Source organism: Rhodamnia argentea, chromosome 4 (genome assembly GCF_020921035.1).
Source record: "Rhodamnia argentea isolate NSW1041297 chromosome 4, ASM2092103v1, whole genome shotgun sequence".
NCBI classification, from domain to species: domain Eukaryota; kingdom Viridiplantae; phylum Streptophyta; class Magnoliopsida; order Myrtales; family Myrtaceae; genus Rhodamnia; species Rhodamnia argentea.
In genome coordinates, this window is record NC_063153.1 from 4,800,677 (window position 1) to 4,815,966 (window position 15,290).

The following is a 15,290-nucleotide window of genomic DNA, read 5'->3' on the forward strand; positions in this document are numbered from 1 at the left end:
GAGGGCCGATTTCAGTTCCAGGTCGGAACCGTGGGCCCGATCAACGAGCCAGTTCCAGGCCCACGGTTCCATTTGGCCATATTTACCAACCGCTATTATTGCCGATGGAAACAACAAATTCGAGCTGCAGTTATTCATGGTTCTTATCGGAACGGGCTATCGGTCACCGCTGTTTGATTCAACTTTTTTAGAGGGCCTTGGAGAAATGCAAATGAGTTTAGTCTAAAGGGCTTTGGGGAAATGTTTTGTAAAATGTGCTTTGAGAAGTAACTTTGAGAGAAACGCGTTTGGTAGAGAAAATTTGAAAAGTTCCTTTGAGTGATTAATTTATTTATTTTGTTAAAATTTGAATTTGTTTGAAATTAAAGAACAATGACTGCTACTTTTTTTCATTTAAATATTGACAACGATGTCAATGATATGTACCAACAAAGTTATTAAAAAAATATTATTATTTTTTGGCTAAGAAGTGCAAATGGAAAGAAATTAAAGAGCAATTTCATTACAATAAATGTGGTGGCATATGTCTCGAGAAAAGAAATTCGTTCTCCTTAAAAATTACAAACACGTTAATGCTGCTCAAAGGCCGTTCTCTCGTGAAATCTATGTTAGAACAAACTGTACGATCCTCCCATCTATTCTGGAATTTCACAAAAGAGTCTAAGATCTATGGCCAGCAACTACTCTCGTAGCTTAGCGTGACGGAACTTGTGCCTACGATCGGCATTGCGGTGAAGTCCAGTGTTGCCATGGCTTCCAACTCTTGAATTGCATTATCGGTGCTAATCGAACTAATCAAGTGAGGCCTTAGTACAACAACTGATTCCTTGATCTTCGATAGCTACAGAACACATACATAATCAAAGGCTGGACAAAACATCAAGTACTAAGTTTGTGCTACCACTAGTTACTTTGCTAAAAAGAACAAAGGGCAGGGAAAGATTGTACAACGAGCCTTTGTACAAAGCTACAGACAGGGACGCTGATCCAACTACCCATCACAGTATATTCATAGCATTCAAACAAATAGTTTCCTCTATACAATGAGGAAACCGACGCAAGTGAACTGTTAATGAGCTAATTTCGTAACAGGAAGCTCTCGGCGAGGAACACGATAGGCAATTCTCATTGTAATGAAGCAATTTCTATAGGCTATGCTAAATATAAAGAAGCATGACATCGGTGTTTATTTCTTCCAACAAGCAGGCACAATGATCTAGCTTAGGAATATCATCAAACACGTTGCAGGCATTCGACCAAGGAACAAAATGAAACAGTAATGGAGAAAGATTCGCACTGCTCTTTTGGTCTCAGACGACGCAGAAACATGCCAACACATGATACATCGACGAAAATGGGAGACAAGAGCACGCATAGAGGGGGGCGAATGGCGAGGGGAAGAAGAGCCCACCTCACCTTCTTCTCTTCCTCGTGTCCTTTCAGCTCAGATCAGAACGAACAAATTTATTGAACCTGGAGCAATTCACCAATTCAACTTGGAGAAAGAGACCAGAGTCATTCACGAAGAGAGAGAGAGAGAGAGAGAGAGGGAGAGGAGAGATTTAACCTGCGAAGGAGCAGCGGGGAGGGAAAGAGCGAGCGAGGAGCAACCACGAGGGAGTGAGAGCAGCCGAGCAAAGCAGCAGCGAGTTTTGGCATTCGAGCGGAGCAGACGATCGAGAGCAGCAGACGATCGAGCAGTAGGATTTGTTCTCCAAGGGGGTAAAATTGGGCTTCTATTTAGTTTTCTAGGGCAAAAGAGGACACCTACCAAATTTCATTAATTCTTCATTTCAGCATTCCGAAAATGCTGAAAGCTCAGGACTGGCAGGACCAGCCACTTGAAAAAACTTACCAAACCCCTCAAAATTTCCCAAGCAGCTTTAGAAGCCTAAAGCTCCATGGGAAGCTCAACCAGGGTGCGTTTTGTTGTCCAGATTTCTAGTCATGATAGAACTAAATATGATAGGACAAAAAATCCAAGATATTTGTCATATCATATCTATGGTTTGGTGAACTATAGATTCAAAGTCAAATAAGTAGAGGCAAGCCATAGTTGAGATCAACTCTATTTTGCTGAAATATCGGGATACATTAGAAATTATTCACTAATGAGTTCTTGTTGAGCAAATTTTGTGTCATCTAAATTTGGGCACATTGAGGAGCAGACCCCATAAAATCGGAGATCTTGATTTGAAGACGAATCATTTGAGAATAACTTGTTGGCCTTGCTCGTTGTCTTATTGAGTGAGTAAACAAGTGCTAATGAAACTAATTATTTAGCCTTTTTTCACAAGTTGAAAATGAACTCATGCGGGTTGTCCAGAGAGCCCTTTCAAATGTCAAGACCCCTTTTAAAAGTCAATGATCGGGCTCGAGTCTGTCATAATATGTCGAGACCTTTTCAAATTGTGGAAAGGTTTAATCTATTAAAGAACGAGAGATATGATCTCATATCTCGCCAAATAATCGAATAAAGAACAAAATCATGAAGATATCCAACTTTGCAATCGGAAATCCCAGCCTAGCATCGTCAAACATGCGGCCATATTTGATGGTTGCCGACACTAGAGAGGCACACCCCCTCCTCTAAAGAGGCAACCCGCACGACAGAGAGATGACCCAACGCAGAGGAGAGGAAGTAGTTGTGGGAAAAATCAAATTCTCCTCATATATGCTCTCTTGAGAAATCATATCATATTCTATCTCACTCCCTCCTTTGAAATTTTCTTATATTGGCTATATGCCTCCTTTATCCTATTCTAGACAATCGCCAAACATAGGATAAGATAAAAATTATCATATCCTAACTTATATCCCGACGACTAAACACGGCCTTAGTGTATTTGGCTCGGTTTTAGAAATAGGCATTAAGGAAATGCAAAGACCTTTAACCTAAGAGGCTTTGGAGAAATAAAAATGGCATTTGGCAAAATATTCTTTGTAAAGTAATTTTAGGTTAAATAATACTTGGCAAAAAAAAAAAATTGCAAATGGCTTCGGCTACTTTGTTTCCTTTTATTCATTTTTGTTTCTTTTGTTTTTTTTTCTACGAAATTCAGCGAGGGCCACCCTCTCCTGGCTTACAAGAAAAAAAAAAGGAAAATACTAAGCAAAATAAAAGATTCAGAATTTTTATTTTGAAAAATTGTTCATATTGTTTTAGCAATATAATTATTTTAGAATTTATAAGAGACAAGTTTTCCTAGATTTGGTTAAATATGGAAATTTTTTAGCAATATAGGTCATGTCGAGTATGGGATAAATATGGGTTGGCTTGCTAGATTTGTATTGTATGAAAAAAGGGCCAAAATGGGTTAAATTGGTCAATTTGGGCCGGACTATTTTCAACCCGATCCAACCCATCCGTTTGATAGGTTTATGTATGACCGACAAGGGCAACCCTTGCCCACCCCTCGCGGGCCATCACACGAAATCCGCTCATGATGAAAAAGAAAAAAAAAAAAAAAAGGAAAAAAAAGGAGAGAAATTCAGAAAAGTTTTAAAAAATTATCCACGTCGGTATCGGCCACGCCATTTATGAGAGCCCGAGCTCTTCAAGTCAAAAATTGGCCGAAAGGATTACATGTGCAAATGAAAAAAAATTACTAAAAATATCGAAAATCTATTGTAATTGTACAAATTCATATCTAAACCTAAATTTTCTTTTTTGCCAATTTAATCCTAAATCATTTTTAATTGTGTCAATCCAGTCCATTCAACAAATTTGGCCGACCAACACCGACGTGGAGTTTGGCCGGCAAATGGCCAAATATTTTAATATTTTTTTGAATTTTTTTTGTTTATTTTTTATTTCCCGTTCCCTCGTCTTCGGAGGGATGGCCGATTGCTAAAGAGGTATGACGGGCCTAGCCAACAATCGAGGTGAGGCTTAGCTCGCCGGCCCGGATCTAGCGAGGCGAACCTTGCCCGGCCATGACGAGGTGAATCACCACTTTAATAGATCATTTCAAGGATTTAGCCACCTTGACCGTCCATAAACCTTTGAATCACCAAACGAAAATAGACAAAGTGCAAAGACCCTAATTATTTTTGAATTCTTTTCTTTTCTTTTCTTTTCTTTTCGTTGCGGTCGGCGACAGACCGGGGTAGCGGCCCTCGCCGACCATTATCGAGGCCTCAGTGACCCTCGCCAACCACAATTAAAGCACAAAGTGAGGTAAAAAGAAAATATGTAAGAAAGGGTGCAAAGATAAGCTTAGCCGGTCTAAATCTGTTGTTCTGGCCCACTGCACACCAGAGTCCAATCAGGCTGCAGACTGGATTGCCAAGGCCTAAAGAATGAAGGCTCTTCCCCAAAACTGGCTATTAACACCACATTTATCTCTATAGGATTTCTTATGTTCCAGAAGTCCATAATCTATATTATTCTTACGATGTTCAATAAATGAAATGCATCGTTCTCATTATAAAAAAGAAAAAACCGGCTGGGCATCTCCAAGCAAACTTGCAATGTGCATTAGCCACGTGTCAACAGTAGAGTCCTTAGCTCTAGGAAAACAGAAGTCGAATAATAAACTTGCCTCTTGTCCATTCTCTATTCTCAAGCAGACTCATTTGTCTCTCCGCCCGATCCTAGATAGATGTCTTGCTCTATTGTAATCTCCCCCTTCTTGGAAACCATAGGCCATGGGAGGCAAGACGGTGCCGTTCGTGTCTTTGATTAACCACAATATGGCAGTGAAGCAGGAACCAAAAATGAAAGGAACCATCTTCTGTTTTTCCATTGCGGATCCATCGAATTTCCTTACTCTCTCTCTCTCCGCCGCGAGATTTTCTGGAGCTCTGCCGGAGGTCGCTAAATCGATGCGCTTTTCCGGCGATCGGACCGATGGAGCTCGATTTCCAACCATCGACACGTGCTAGGAGTTTTATTTTTCGGCAATTGATGCGCTTCGATTGATATCTTGTCGGATTTCCGAGGTAAAACTGGTGTGGCATTGTTGGCGCGCCCGCGCGTCATGCTAATGTGGTTCTGGACTGGCGATGGCTCAGATATTCGAAATATACTTAAATAAGTCAACTAAAATAAACGGAAATATGACTTGGACAATGTATTAAGCGCATGATATGTGTACTTTCTTTAAAAAGTAAGGAGAGAGAACTATTCGGTCGATTTATAGCAGTTCGGCCCAGATCGGTGCCTTCCATTCCCTAAACTTGAATAGAAGTTTCGCCCATTTCGCTAGTCAAAAGCTCGTGGAAATGTTGGGAGAATTATAAAAGAAGTTTTAAAATTATTGTAGTGTCAAATCAATCCTCAACCTTTTTTTTTTAATCAATTCAGTCCTAAGCATTTTACATTTATACCAATTACATCCATTCGGTCATTTTTTGTCAGAAATCGTTGACGTGGCATAGCAGGCATTGACACGAAGAATTTTTTTTTATCATAATGTAATTTTTTTTCTATTTTTATTAGTTTTTCTTTCATTTTTTTCTTCTCTTTCGTTTTCCTCCAGTCGGTTGCTGGACCTTGATGACCGGCTAAAGGCGAGGGCCGATGAGGTTGAACCACCAACCTTTGGTGAAGCGCATTGTCACTCGATGTGATCACGCCTCACCATGGCTGGGCAAGCTATGCTCGCCCATGCTAGTGGCTGATGGGGCCGAGTTTCTCCGGTGGCCGACGGGGCCAAGCTTCACCAAAGGCTAGCCGGGTCGATATCGACAACCCTTGCCTCCGGCCGGTTACGAGACCTGCTAGAAGAAGAAGAAATGAAAGAAAACAAAAGAAAGAGAAAGAAAAAACAAATAAAAAATTTATTAAAATATTATCAAAATTTGTCCACATCAACGTACGTCGCGTCACGTTAGCCGTGACATCCCGAATTCTGACCCACTTTCGAAGCTTTGAATAAATGAAAGGTCTCATTGATGTATTTCAGTCTAATCTCACTCGGAATTGATCCCTCTCGAGTAGACTAACCAAATGGGAATGGCTAGCTAGGAAAATCAAATACGTGGACCTAAGAACTTGATCCTGGATTGACTCTTTGGCAATGAAAATTGTCGAGGGAATATTCTGGACCAATATAGGCCGATCCTAGAATGATTAAGGAACGATTTGGATAATACCCTACGCTTGGATCACGGGTGATTCCGTTTGACCTCGTATGGGTTCTGATTGTTCCTAAATTATTTTCTAACGATCGTGTCTATCGGGACTAGTAATTGACCCTCGCAATTGAATGACAACCAAAGTCACCATGGCTCGAGAAATTCTTAAACGTGATTTTAATCACGGGTCGATACGCGTAACTCCTAAAAGCCGCCCGTTAGTTTGAGATACGCTGAAATTTCTATTGATCGAAATTGATCGTGAATCGAGCTTGGGAATTTGACGTCGGACCTTTAGGGGTTTCAATAAATAAAAATTTTGGACGTTTCCTCATCCCGTGTGCAATTCTTTCGCGGTTCACCCCAAAGAGGTTGAGGAAAAGTAGATTTGCACTGGATATGGGAAAGGACCCATTTGCCCTCGAAAAATACCTCATTTTTCACTTGGACCGAAGGGTATTTTGGTCATTTTTCCCTTTGGCCGAGTTTGACTAGTCAATGTGGGGAGAAAATTATTTTTCCCTCTTGACTTTGTGGACATAATTAATTATTCTTAACCTATATTATTTATTATTTTGGCCCTCTCCTTCTTCATTATCCAAGAACACACACACACACACACACACACACACACATTGTCTCTCTCTCTCTCTCTCTCTCTCTCTCTCTCTCTCTCTCTCTCTCTCTCTAGCTCATTTTTCTCTCCCTCTCCCTCACTTGGCCGAACTCTCTCTCTCTCACCCTCCATTGCCGAAAATTCTTCAAGCTTTCACCGGAGTCGCTTTGGGTCGCTTGGAGTTGCTAGATCGTCGACTAGTCGCCGGCCGTGCAAGGATCGTCGGAATCGCCGCTTGGTTCGAGCTTTTCCTCAACCGTTCAACGGAGGTTTTTGCCAGTTTTTGAGGTAGGATTGTTTCTAAACCTAAATTAGGTGGTTAGGTTGCTAAGAGACCTTGAAATTGTGAATTTTTTATGAAGAAATTAGTGAATTTGAGGTTGAATTGGTGCTGGCCGAAAATTTACAGATTTGGAGGAGAGAGAAGCTTGTTCTTGAGATGAATAGTAATTGCAAGAGGATATTTGTTTGGTCAAAGTTTGACCATGGTTACTTCACCAACCCTAGTTACTTTATGTCCAACTATAGTTACTTTATGCCATTTATTAATCATGGTTAGGTTAAATATTGACTCTAGTTAATTTTGAACCATGGTTAGTTTTTATATTAACTAGGGTTACTTTTATGTGACATAAAGTTGTTATGCCATAGTACTAATTAAATGTGGCATGATTACTATAGTTTAGTACTATAGTCGTAAATTAATTATATGTTAGAAAATTATTATTGTTCGGCCGTGATAAATTTCCACGTTAGTATAATTTTAATGGCACGTGAGTTATAAATTGCTACGTTAGCATAATATGGTCGCATGGCGTGGATTGGATACTATGGTAGCATAAATTGATCGGGTAGTCTGGATTAATTCTTGGATTAATGTGAATTGATCGGGTGATCCCGAATTATTAATTCTCTAGCGTGAGTGAATCACGTGGTCCCGAACGATTCTAAGAAAATGTGAAGGTCGTATTCAATCAAGTCGTGCGAGGCCAAAGTGAGCCGTATTCGTCCGATTATTCGAGACCGAGAAAATATGAGGGTCGTATTCAATCAAGATTCGTCTGATTGTGCGAGACCGAGAAAATATGAGGGTCGTATTCAATCAAGTTGTCTGAGGCCAAAGTGAGCCGTATTCATCTGATTGTCTGAGACCGAGAAAATATGAGGGTCGTATTTAATCAAGTCGTCCGAGGCCAAAGTGAGCCGTATTCGTCCGATTGTCTGAGACCGAGAAAGTATGAAAGTTGTGTTCAATTAAGTCGTCCGAGACCAAAGTGAGTCGTGTTCGACTAATTGTCCGAGACTTAATCCGGTCGTGTTCCTATGTGTCCGAGACCGAAATTTATGGGTCGTATTCCTTTGTGTCCGAGACCCCGATATATACATAGAGTCGTGTTCCATAAAGGTCCGAGGCTTAATGTTATGAACTTATTTGATGGCGGTGGAGTAACGTGGAATATTCTGGAGTAACGTGAAATATTCTGGAGCAACGTGGAATATTTTTGGAGTAACGTGGAATATTCTGGAGTAACGTGGAATATTCTGGAGTACCGTGGAATATTTTGGAGTAACGTGGAATATTCTGGAGTACCGTGGAATATTTTGGAAGTAACGTGGATATTTTCGGAGTAATGTGGATATTTATATTATGGCCTGACGTGTAAAAAAAACGGACCCTAGAGCACGTAGAATATTTTATTGTCGGGCTGAGGCGTGGAACGCCGAGATGGAAGTAACGTAGAATATTTGAGAAGGTGTGAAAATTTTCGGAGAAAGAATGGAATTTTCTGAAATTTTAATTGTGAATTTTTGGGTAAGAAAGAGGGATTGTCTGAAATTTTTCAATGCAAATGTGTCTGGAGGCACTAGCGACCCGATCTAGGGTTAGAGATTTTCCTACTGAAATTTTATCTCACCCCGTCGTGGGTTCGTTATTTTTCAAACCCTCCGCCGCAAGTATGAATGACCCGCCTCAAAGGTTTGGTATTCCCTGAGGTCATGGTACCGGGAGAAGATGGGAAGGTTGTAGAGCCATCGGATGCAAAACAGCCACCCGAGCTTAATGAGGAAGAGTTGGAGGCGAGAGATGATATAGTACCGGATAGCGAGGACGAGGCTTAAGGTAGTTGGCCTCTTGACTTTTGCTGGCTGTTTTATTTTGGATGTATATGTCGCGACCCTCCTCGGAGAGGGCTAATGGGTCGTCCTTCCGGCCCCAATTGCGTGTGGACCATCGGACGTGGGCCTCTCCCAAGGCCCATTACCCAAATCGCAACGGAGGATAACGTGAACGATCTTCGGTATGGTTTAGTGACATGTGCTACGTGTACATGCCAATGAGTCGCCACCAATCGTTTTGTGGAAGGTACGATTGGAAACCCTATCGAATAGTCGGGAGTTTCCATTCGATTCTGCGAGAACCGGAGAAGTGGGTTCGGGGACTTAGTTATGTCAATTATCTTAATTGACGCCCTTTCGATACCTAAGTTGAATGATTTTTCTAATCTCGGATTTCATGCGGACGAGTAGGGTACGGATCCTAATCTAGGAGTTCATGCAGATGGGAGTGACTATCCTAGCAATCACAATCAATTAAAGTAAGTGCGCAAATCGGGGAATCCATAACATGCGGATAAAGCACATCAAATAGGCATAGAATTCCTAATATAGCCCTATTGGCTCGGAGAAAAGGTATTCAAAGCATATGAGAAGATTAGGAATGATTTGGAAGTGATTCGCCCATGAGGGGCAAAATCGTCATTTCTGAAATAATCTGGAGTGAAAAATGTCAAAAATAGGATTGGCCATTTAAACAGATGCATTTCCTAATTTTCGACATTTTTTAAAGGTCCACGGGAAATTTTTGGAGACAAATTACCCCTAAAGGGTAAAATTGTCAATTTTGAAAAGATCGGGAGAAGAAATCTCAAAAATAGGATTGGCCAGTTGATTGTGGCCATTCCTTAATTTTTGAGAATTTTGGGAATTTTTGGGAATTTTCTACAATTTTTCCTAATTTTTTTGGATTTTTTAATGATTTTTTTTATTTTTTAATATAATTTTTTTATTATTAATTGGACCGGGTCAACCCGGTCCATGGACTGGTCCGCCCGGTCCGGACCCGCGCCCAGACCGGCATTCCCCAAAACGGCGCCGCTTGAATCTTGGCGCTCGAAATATTGGAAATTCCCGCCTAAAAAATGAGCGATGCTCCGGATTGCGCCACGTGGCGCCTCCCTAACGGTCGGATCACCCCTTCCGAATCGACGGTCGAGATTAGAATGAAGTTAAATCTCGACCGTTCAATCTGATTATTTTTATTTTCTGAAAATGATTTTTATGTTTTATTTGAATTTTTCGAAAATCTGATCCAACAATCGAAATGGTGACACGTGGCCGAACCTGGGCCGCGCGATAACAAAAATCGGATTTTTATTTTTCTGAAAAAGGAATAATTTCAAAAAAAATCATTTTACTTTCCAAAAAAAACAAGATCTCGACACGTGGCGTCCCATGAGCCGTCGGATCATTTCCTTTTTGTTGTAACAAAATTGCCGACGTGGCTGCCACGTCGGCGACACATAGACGTTGACTCGGTCAACTTTAGTTGACCGGTCAACGTGCTCGCCCGAGAAGATGATCGGCGCCGGCGAGACTCGCCGGCGCTTCGCCGGAACTCGATTCCGATGCCCAAATCCGCCCAAAATGTCGCTATTTTTCCCTCATTCAAGCTCACCGCTAACCTACATCCATATATCCCGAGTTTAACGCGAAAGAGAAGCCCAAACTAACCTACACCGGTCTCCAACATCCGGCCAAAACCTGCAACTTTCGGCGATCTTAAGAAACGACACAAAAACATCTCCAGAACTCAACGATTTTTGCGTCAAACGACTCCTCATCGTCTCTAAAACGACATATATCAACCCTATGTTCATATTCGTTTCGCAACTACGTAAACCAGAAGCTACCGAACATCTATGTCCAGCGAACTTCAAACGGCTTAATTACGTGATTTCCTCTGCTAAAACTTCAAGCTAGAACATCAAGCATCATCCAATGCAGTGTAAGATGCTTACCAGAAGGTCCAAAAGCTTCGATTTCGGAGCTAACGAATTCACGAGCTCGAAGTAGGCGACGGGTTTTCGAAGTCAACATAGAAGGTTTCATGCATAAAAATCGCCAACAAAGCATAGAAATGTCATCAGCAGAGTCTTAGGAGTATTTCTAACTCAAGAACTCGCGCAAACAGTGATCGATTAGGATTGAGCAGCGAGAGATCAAATCTAGAAATGATGGAACACTCACCTATTTTGGGCTCGTTGGCGACGGCTTGAAGCTCGACAATCTTCACGAAGCCACCGGGAATCGATTGATGCTATCGGCGAGGAGAAGCGTCACCTGAGCTGGCCGGCGACGAAGCTTCAAGCTCTCGGCGCTCACCCTCTCTAATGGCATTTTTTCTCTTTTTGCTGTTCGTTCCCTCTTTTTCTCTCTCTCTGAATCCCCCCTCCGTTTGCGAGCATTTTTTGTTTTGTTAACTCCCCTCTAACCGTCGGCCGTTCCAGAAGCTTCTCGAAGCTTCCTCGTGGAATAACGGACTCAAGAAACGGACTGTCTCTCTCTCCCTTGCGCCTGTGACCCCTTGGAGAAGATGATGAATAGTGCCGGGTCACCGGGTCGGATCTGCCCGACCAGGCGGACCCGGTTCCCGCAAGGAAAGGTCAAATCGAGGTAGCGATTAACATTTTTTCATGAAATTGATGCCAAAAATCATTTTCCCAACATGGATTCCCTCTGAAAATGTGATTTTCGTGAAAAATACCCTATGAATTAAGTGAAAACCCCAAATGTTGGGTAGGATCCGAAAATGATTTTTGTAAAATTGGAGTCCTTAATGAAAGAATTATCATCAATTGAGCCCGTCATTAGATTCAGAAGGTCAAAAACTATAGGATAGGGGTCTTGGGGTTCCATGGGTGTCTCTAAAAAAAAAAATTAATTTCGAATTTGGCCTTCTAGAGACTAAAATGAAAGAATTTTATGTGCAATTAAGTCCCTAGTGCCGAAATTGAACAAATTAACGTGCAATTGGATCATAATGTGAAGTGGAATACTAGAGAATCATGTCACAACCCTCAATAGTGAAGAAAGAAAAATAAAATGACCCCAATTGGTATTTTTATGTCTAATTTGCGAGGTGCATTTGTGAAGGAACATATAAATCCGAATTGAAATATTCAAATTTTAAGAGGTCAAAATGAAAATAAAATAAAAATAAAAATACTGACTATTTTTCTGTATTTTTGTGACCTCGACTGATATTTTTCTTGATTTTTTGGGAATTTTCCTATTTTCTGAAAAATATAAAAAAAATGCGAAAAATATGAAAAATTATTTTTTGATCAAAAATGGTTCCTTGAGCTAGGCCAAGGTTACCAAAGTTGATTTTGCAATTTTCTAATTTTTTGTGAATTTTTTTATGAATTTTCAAAAAAATAAATCGAAAAAAGATTGATAAAAAATCAGGTGTCAACATTATAGTAGGCTTCGACCACGTAATCTTTTTGGTTTTAGTGGTCATAGGCTTGTACAGTGGCTTCTGAAGCCGTAGGTTTGGAAAATTGTATAGAACATGTGGATATGTATATAAGTTTGTTTTTACCGTCCCAAGTCATCATGATGTTAATTGTTTTTGTACGGGGATTCGTTTTTGCTTCCGCATGAATTTGTTGGCTTTTGGATCCTGGAGAACTGTACATAATCGTGGCCAGGTGGGATGTCGATGAGCTCGCGGGGTTCGGGTCGTGACATTAGCGATTTCCGATAAAAATCGATCAGAAATGACTAAATTGACATAAATGCAAAAAGTTTATGAATGAATTGATTAAAAAAAAGGTTTAAGACCGAATTAGTAAATAAATTTAAGACTTTTTTTTATAATTTTTCCGAGAAATGTTGGTCATCAGCGGAGTCAACCTCCTTTACAACTTCGCCACAAGGATCACCTCAATTATAAGTACTCTCTGATCTTGCACCAAATCAATATAAGAAACTCAAAGACAAAACATATAAATTAATTATCCAATTATAGAAGATTCCGAAATCATGAGAATTAATTTCCATTCTCTTCCGATTTTTTTTTTTTAAATTTACGATTCTCTTTTGTCATTATTTTATTAGGATCGACGTCGAGCTCAATTGACATCATATCACGTGATCTCCGATAAGACATTTGAAATATAGCGTCAATTTTCTAACTCAAAAGATTAATAGAAAATGCTCGGAGCTGAGCACACCAATTTCAAGAAATGAAAAATTTAACGGCGATGATCGAAATCAAAATTGAGGGATCAGATTGCATACCGTGCATGAATTAATACGTTTGTTAATTCATAATGATTCGTTAAGCTTTCCTACGCATTTGTATATAATGCTCTCTACCCCAGAACGATTGAATGGTATAAAGCTCGCTTCTTCCCCCTCCTCCTCTTCTCCATCTCTCTCTCTCTCTCGTAATGGCCGGCGAACCACTCGAAGTTCAGGATCGACTGGAAGGTTCCGAGGATGACGACGCCCTCTCGCTCTCCGACTTCCCGCTCGCCACCACGACTCACCCCAGCAGTGACACCGACCTCGACCATTTTTCCGACCGCCCTCACCGGTCCTCTTCGGATTTCTTCGAGTTCTTCATCGATCTGGGCTCCCACATGCGCTCCGCGGACGACCTCATTGTCTCGGGGAAGCTCGTCCCCCTCCAGGATCAGTCTGCGTGGCCGTCCAGTCGCGGCGCGGCGATGGGCCGTCGCTGTGAGTCTCTTTCCGAGCTCGAGAGATCGTCGGTCTCTCGATCGAGAAGCTCGAGGGCGCAGCTGGCGAGGAGCAGCCGGTCGCTCGACTACCGGAAGCTCTGCCGGCCGTCGAACTCCCTAGTGGGAGAGGCAGAGAGGACTTCATCGTCGGCCAGGAGCATGGGGAGGTTGGAATCGATCGTGACGAAGCCGTCGCGGCCCCGGTGGCGCATGCTACCGTTAGGAGTGGTGAAGCTGCCGGCAGAGATGGAGCTGCGAGACATGAGAAGCCGGCAGCTGCGCAGGAACCCATCGACGCTGATAGCTCCGCCGCCGCCGCCGGTGGTAGCCGGCGTCGGCGGGAATCTTGCGGTTGACAGGGGCGGTTGGAAGGGGTCATGGAAGCTGATCAAGGCGCTGAGCTGCAAGGACCCGGCGACCGTCGCCGTGGCGACGTCGTTCGCCTGTTTGCCACACGTGTGAGGCTTTCCCTCGCGCTTGCGGGGCACGTGATGACCCTAGTCTTTAAATGTGAATGGACCATATTACCCATAGTTGGCTCATAGCTTTCGCGCCCTTGGTCGGAGGGCATATATGTCAAAACAAGAAAATTTGGACGGCTTGCACGTGAGGAATTATAGTAATTTGACGTTGCGACGAAGAAAGAGGATGGAAAATGGCTTTCTTCTTCTTCACTTCAGTGTGTGTATGATGAAGAATGATGACGTCACTGCCACAATGCCATTGGCTGGCTATATGCCACGTGTAATTAATGAGTATAACGGGAATCATGAAAATAATTTAGTGGGTCTAGTTGATGTAATAAACAGGAATTTTTTTTATTCCCAGTACTTTCTCGGATGTATCTATGTATGATATCTCTACATTAAGAATAAGGTCAAATTTTTTCGCTATTATAATGTTTGACTTGGTATCCTAAATTCGATACATCCCATCCGAAATTTATGGTGTTATAACTAATGCGGATTGGGATCGACTAAGCATGACCAAGACTCATTCTGATTTTCGTGAGGATTCGAAAACTTTTCGTTTCTATTATATTCTGGAAATATTCCTATAATTGTAAGCAAAACTATCTCGTGCGCATGCATCATATGATCAATCCGAGCGAGAGATGAGTGATTCGAACACGTAACTGTTTTAGCCATTCGTCCTGCTCTTTAAATTATGATTACCATACTTTTAAATTGTTTTCTACATCCAAAGAAGACACATGAATACGTACTGGAATAGATAGGTAAATAAATGTGTTTGGAGAGATGGTTGTTTAAAAGGGCTAATTATTAGTTTATGGAAGAGATCTAACCGATTGTAAAATGTGGGAGATGTAAATGCAATTCTCTCAAGCAAAATTTGTGAGATTACCGACAACGATGTTATCATTTATATTGTACCATATTGTTGTAAATATAATACATCTTAATGAAGGACATGAGTATTTCATGGAAAATTATATATATAATATAATATAATATAAGGGTCAAAACCGGAATATTTAATCTACTAACAAAAATAACAGCTAACTAACAGTACTTTAGGTAGGAAATTTGCGTGAGATAGCATCTTCCGAGTTGCAATTGTCCAACTCGCAAGCCTTGTCTATGCAATGTTTTCGGGACACCAACCTACGAATTTCAAGAGTTTTATTACGGTGTCGTATGAAAGAAGCAAGCACACTTTTGGAGATACATTGGACATTGAAAAGTTGACACCATATTCTGTTTATCTTGCAAAAAATAAATGATTTGTAAAATGGTTTCTAAAACCGATAGATGGAAAAT

General features: G+C 41.2%; 1 protein-coding gene across 1 annotated transcript; it reads left to right on the forward strand.

Annotated features, from left to right (window-relative positions):
- The first annotated feature begins 13,186 nt into the window (after positions 1-13,186).
- LOC115750790 lies at positions 13,187-14,343 on the forward strand. The gene has a single exon (XM_030688346.2). The coding sequence runs from the start codon at positions 13,216-13,218 to the stop codon at positions 13,969-13,971; it is 756 nt and encodes a 251-aa protein (XP_030544206.1). The 5' UTR covers positions 13,187-13,215; the 3' UTR covers positions 13,972-14,343.
- The last annotated feature ends 947 nt before the right edge of the window (positions 14,344-15,290 follow it).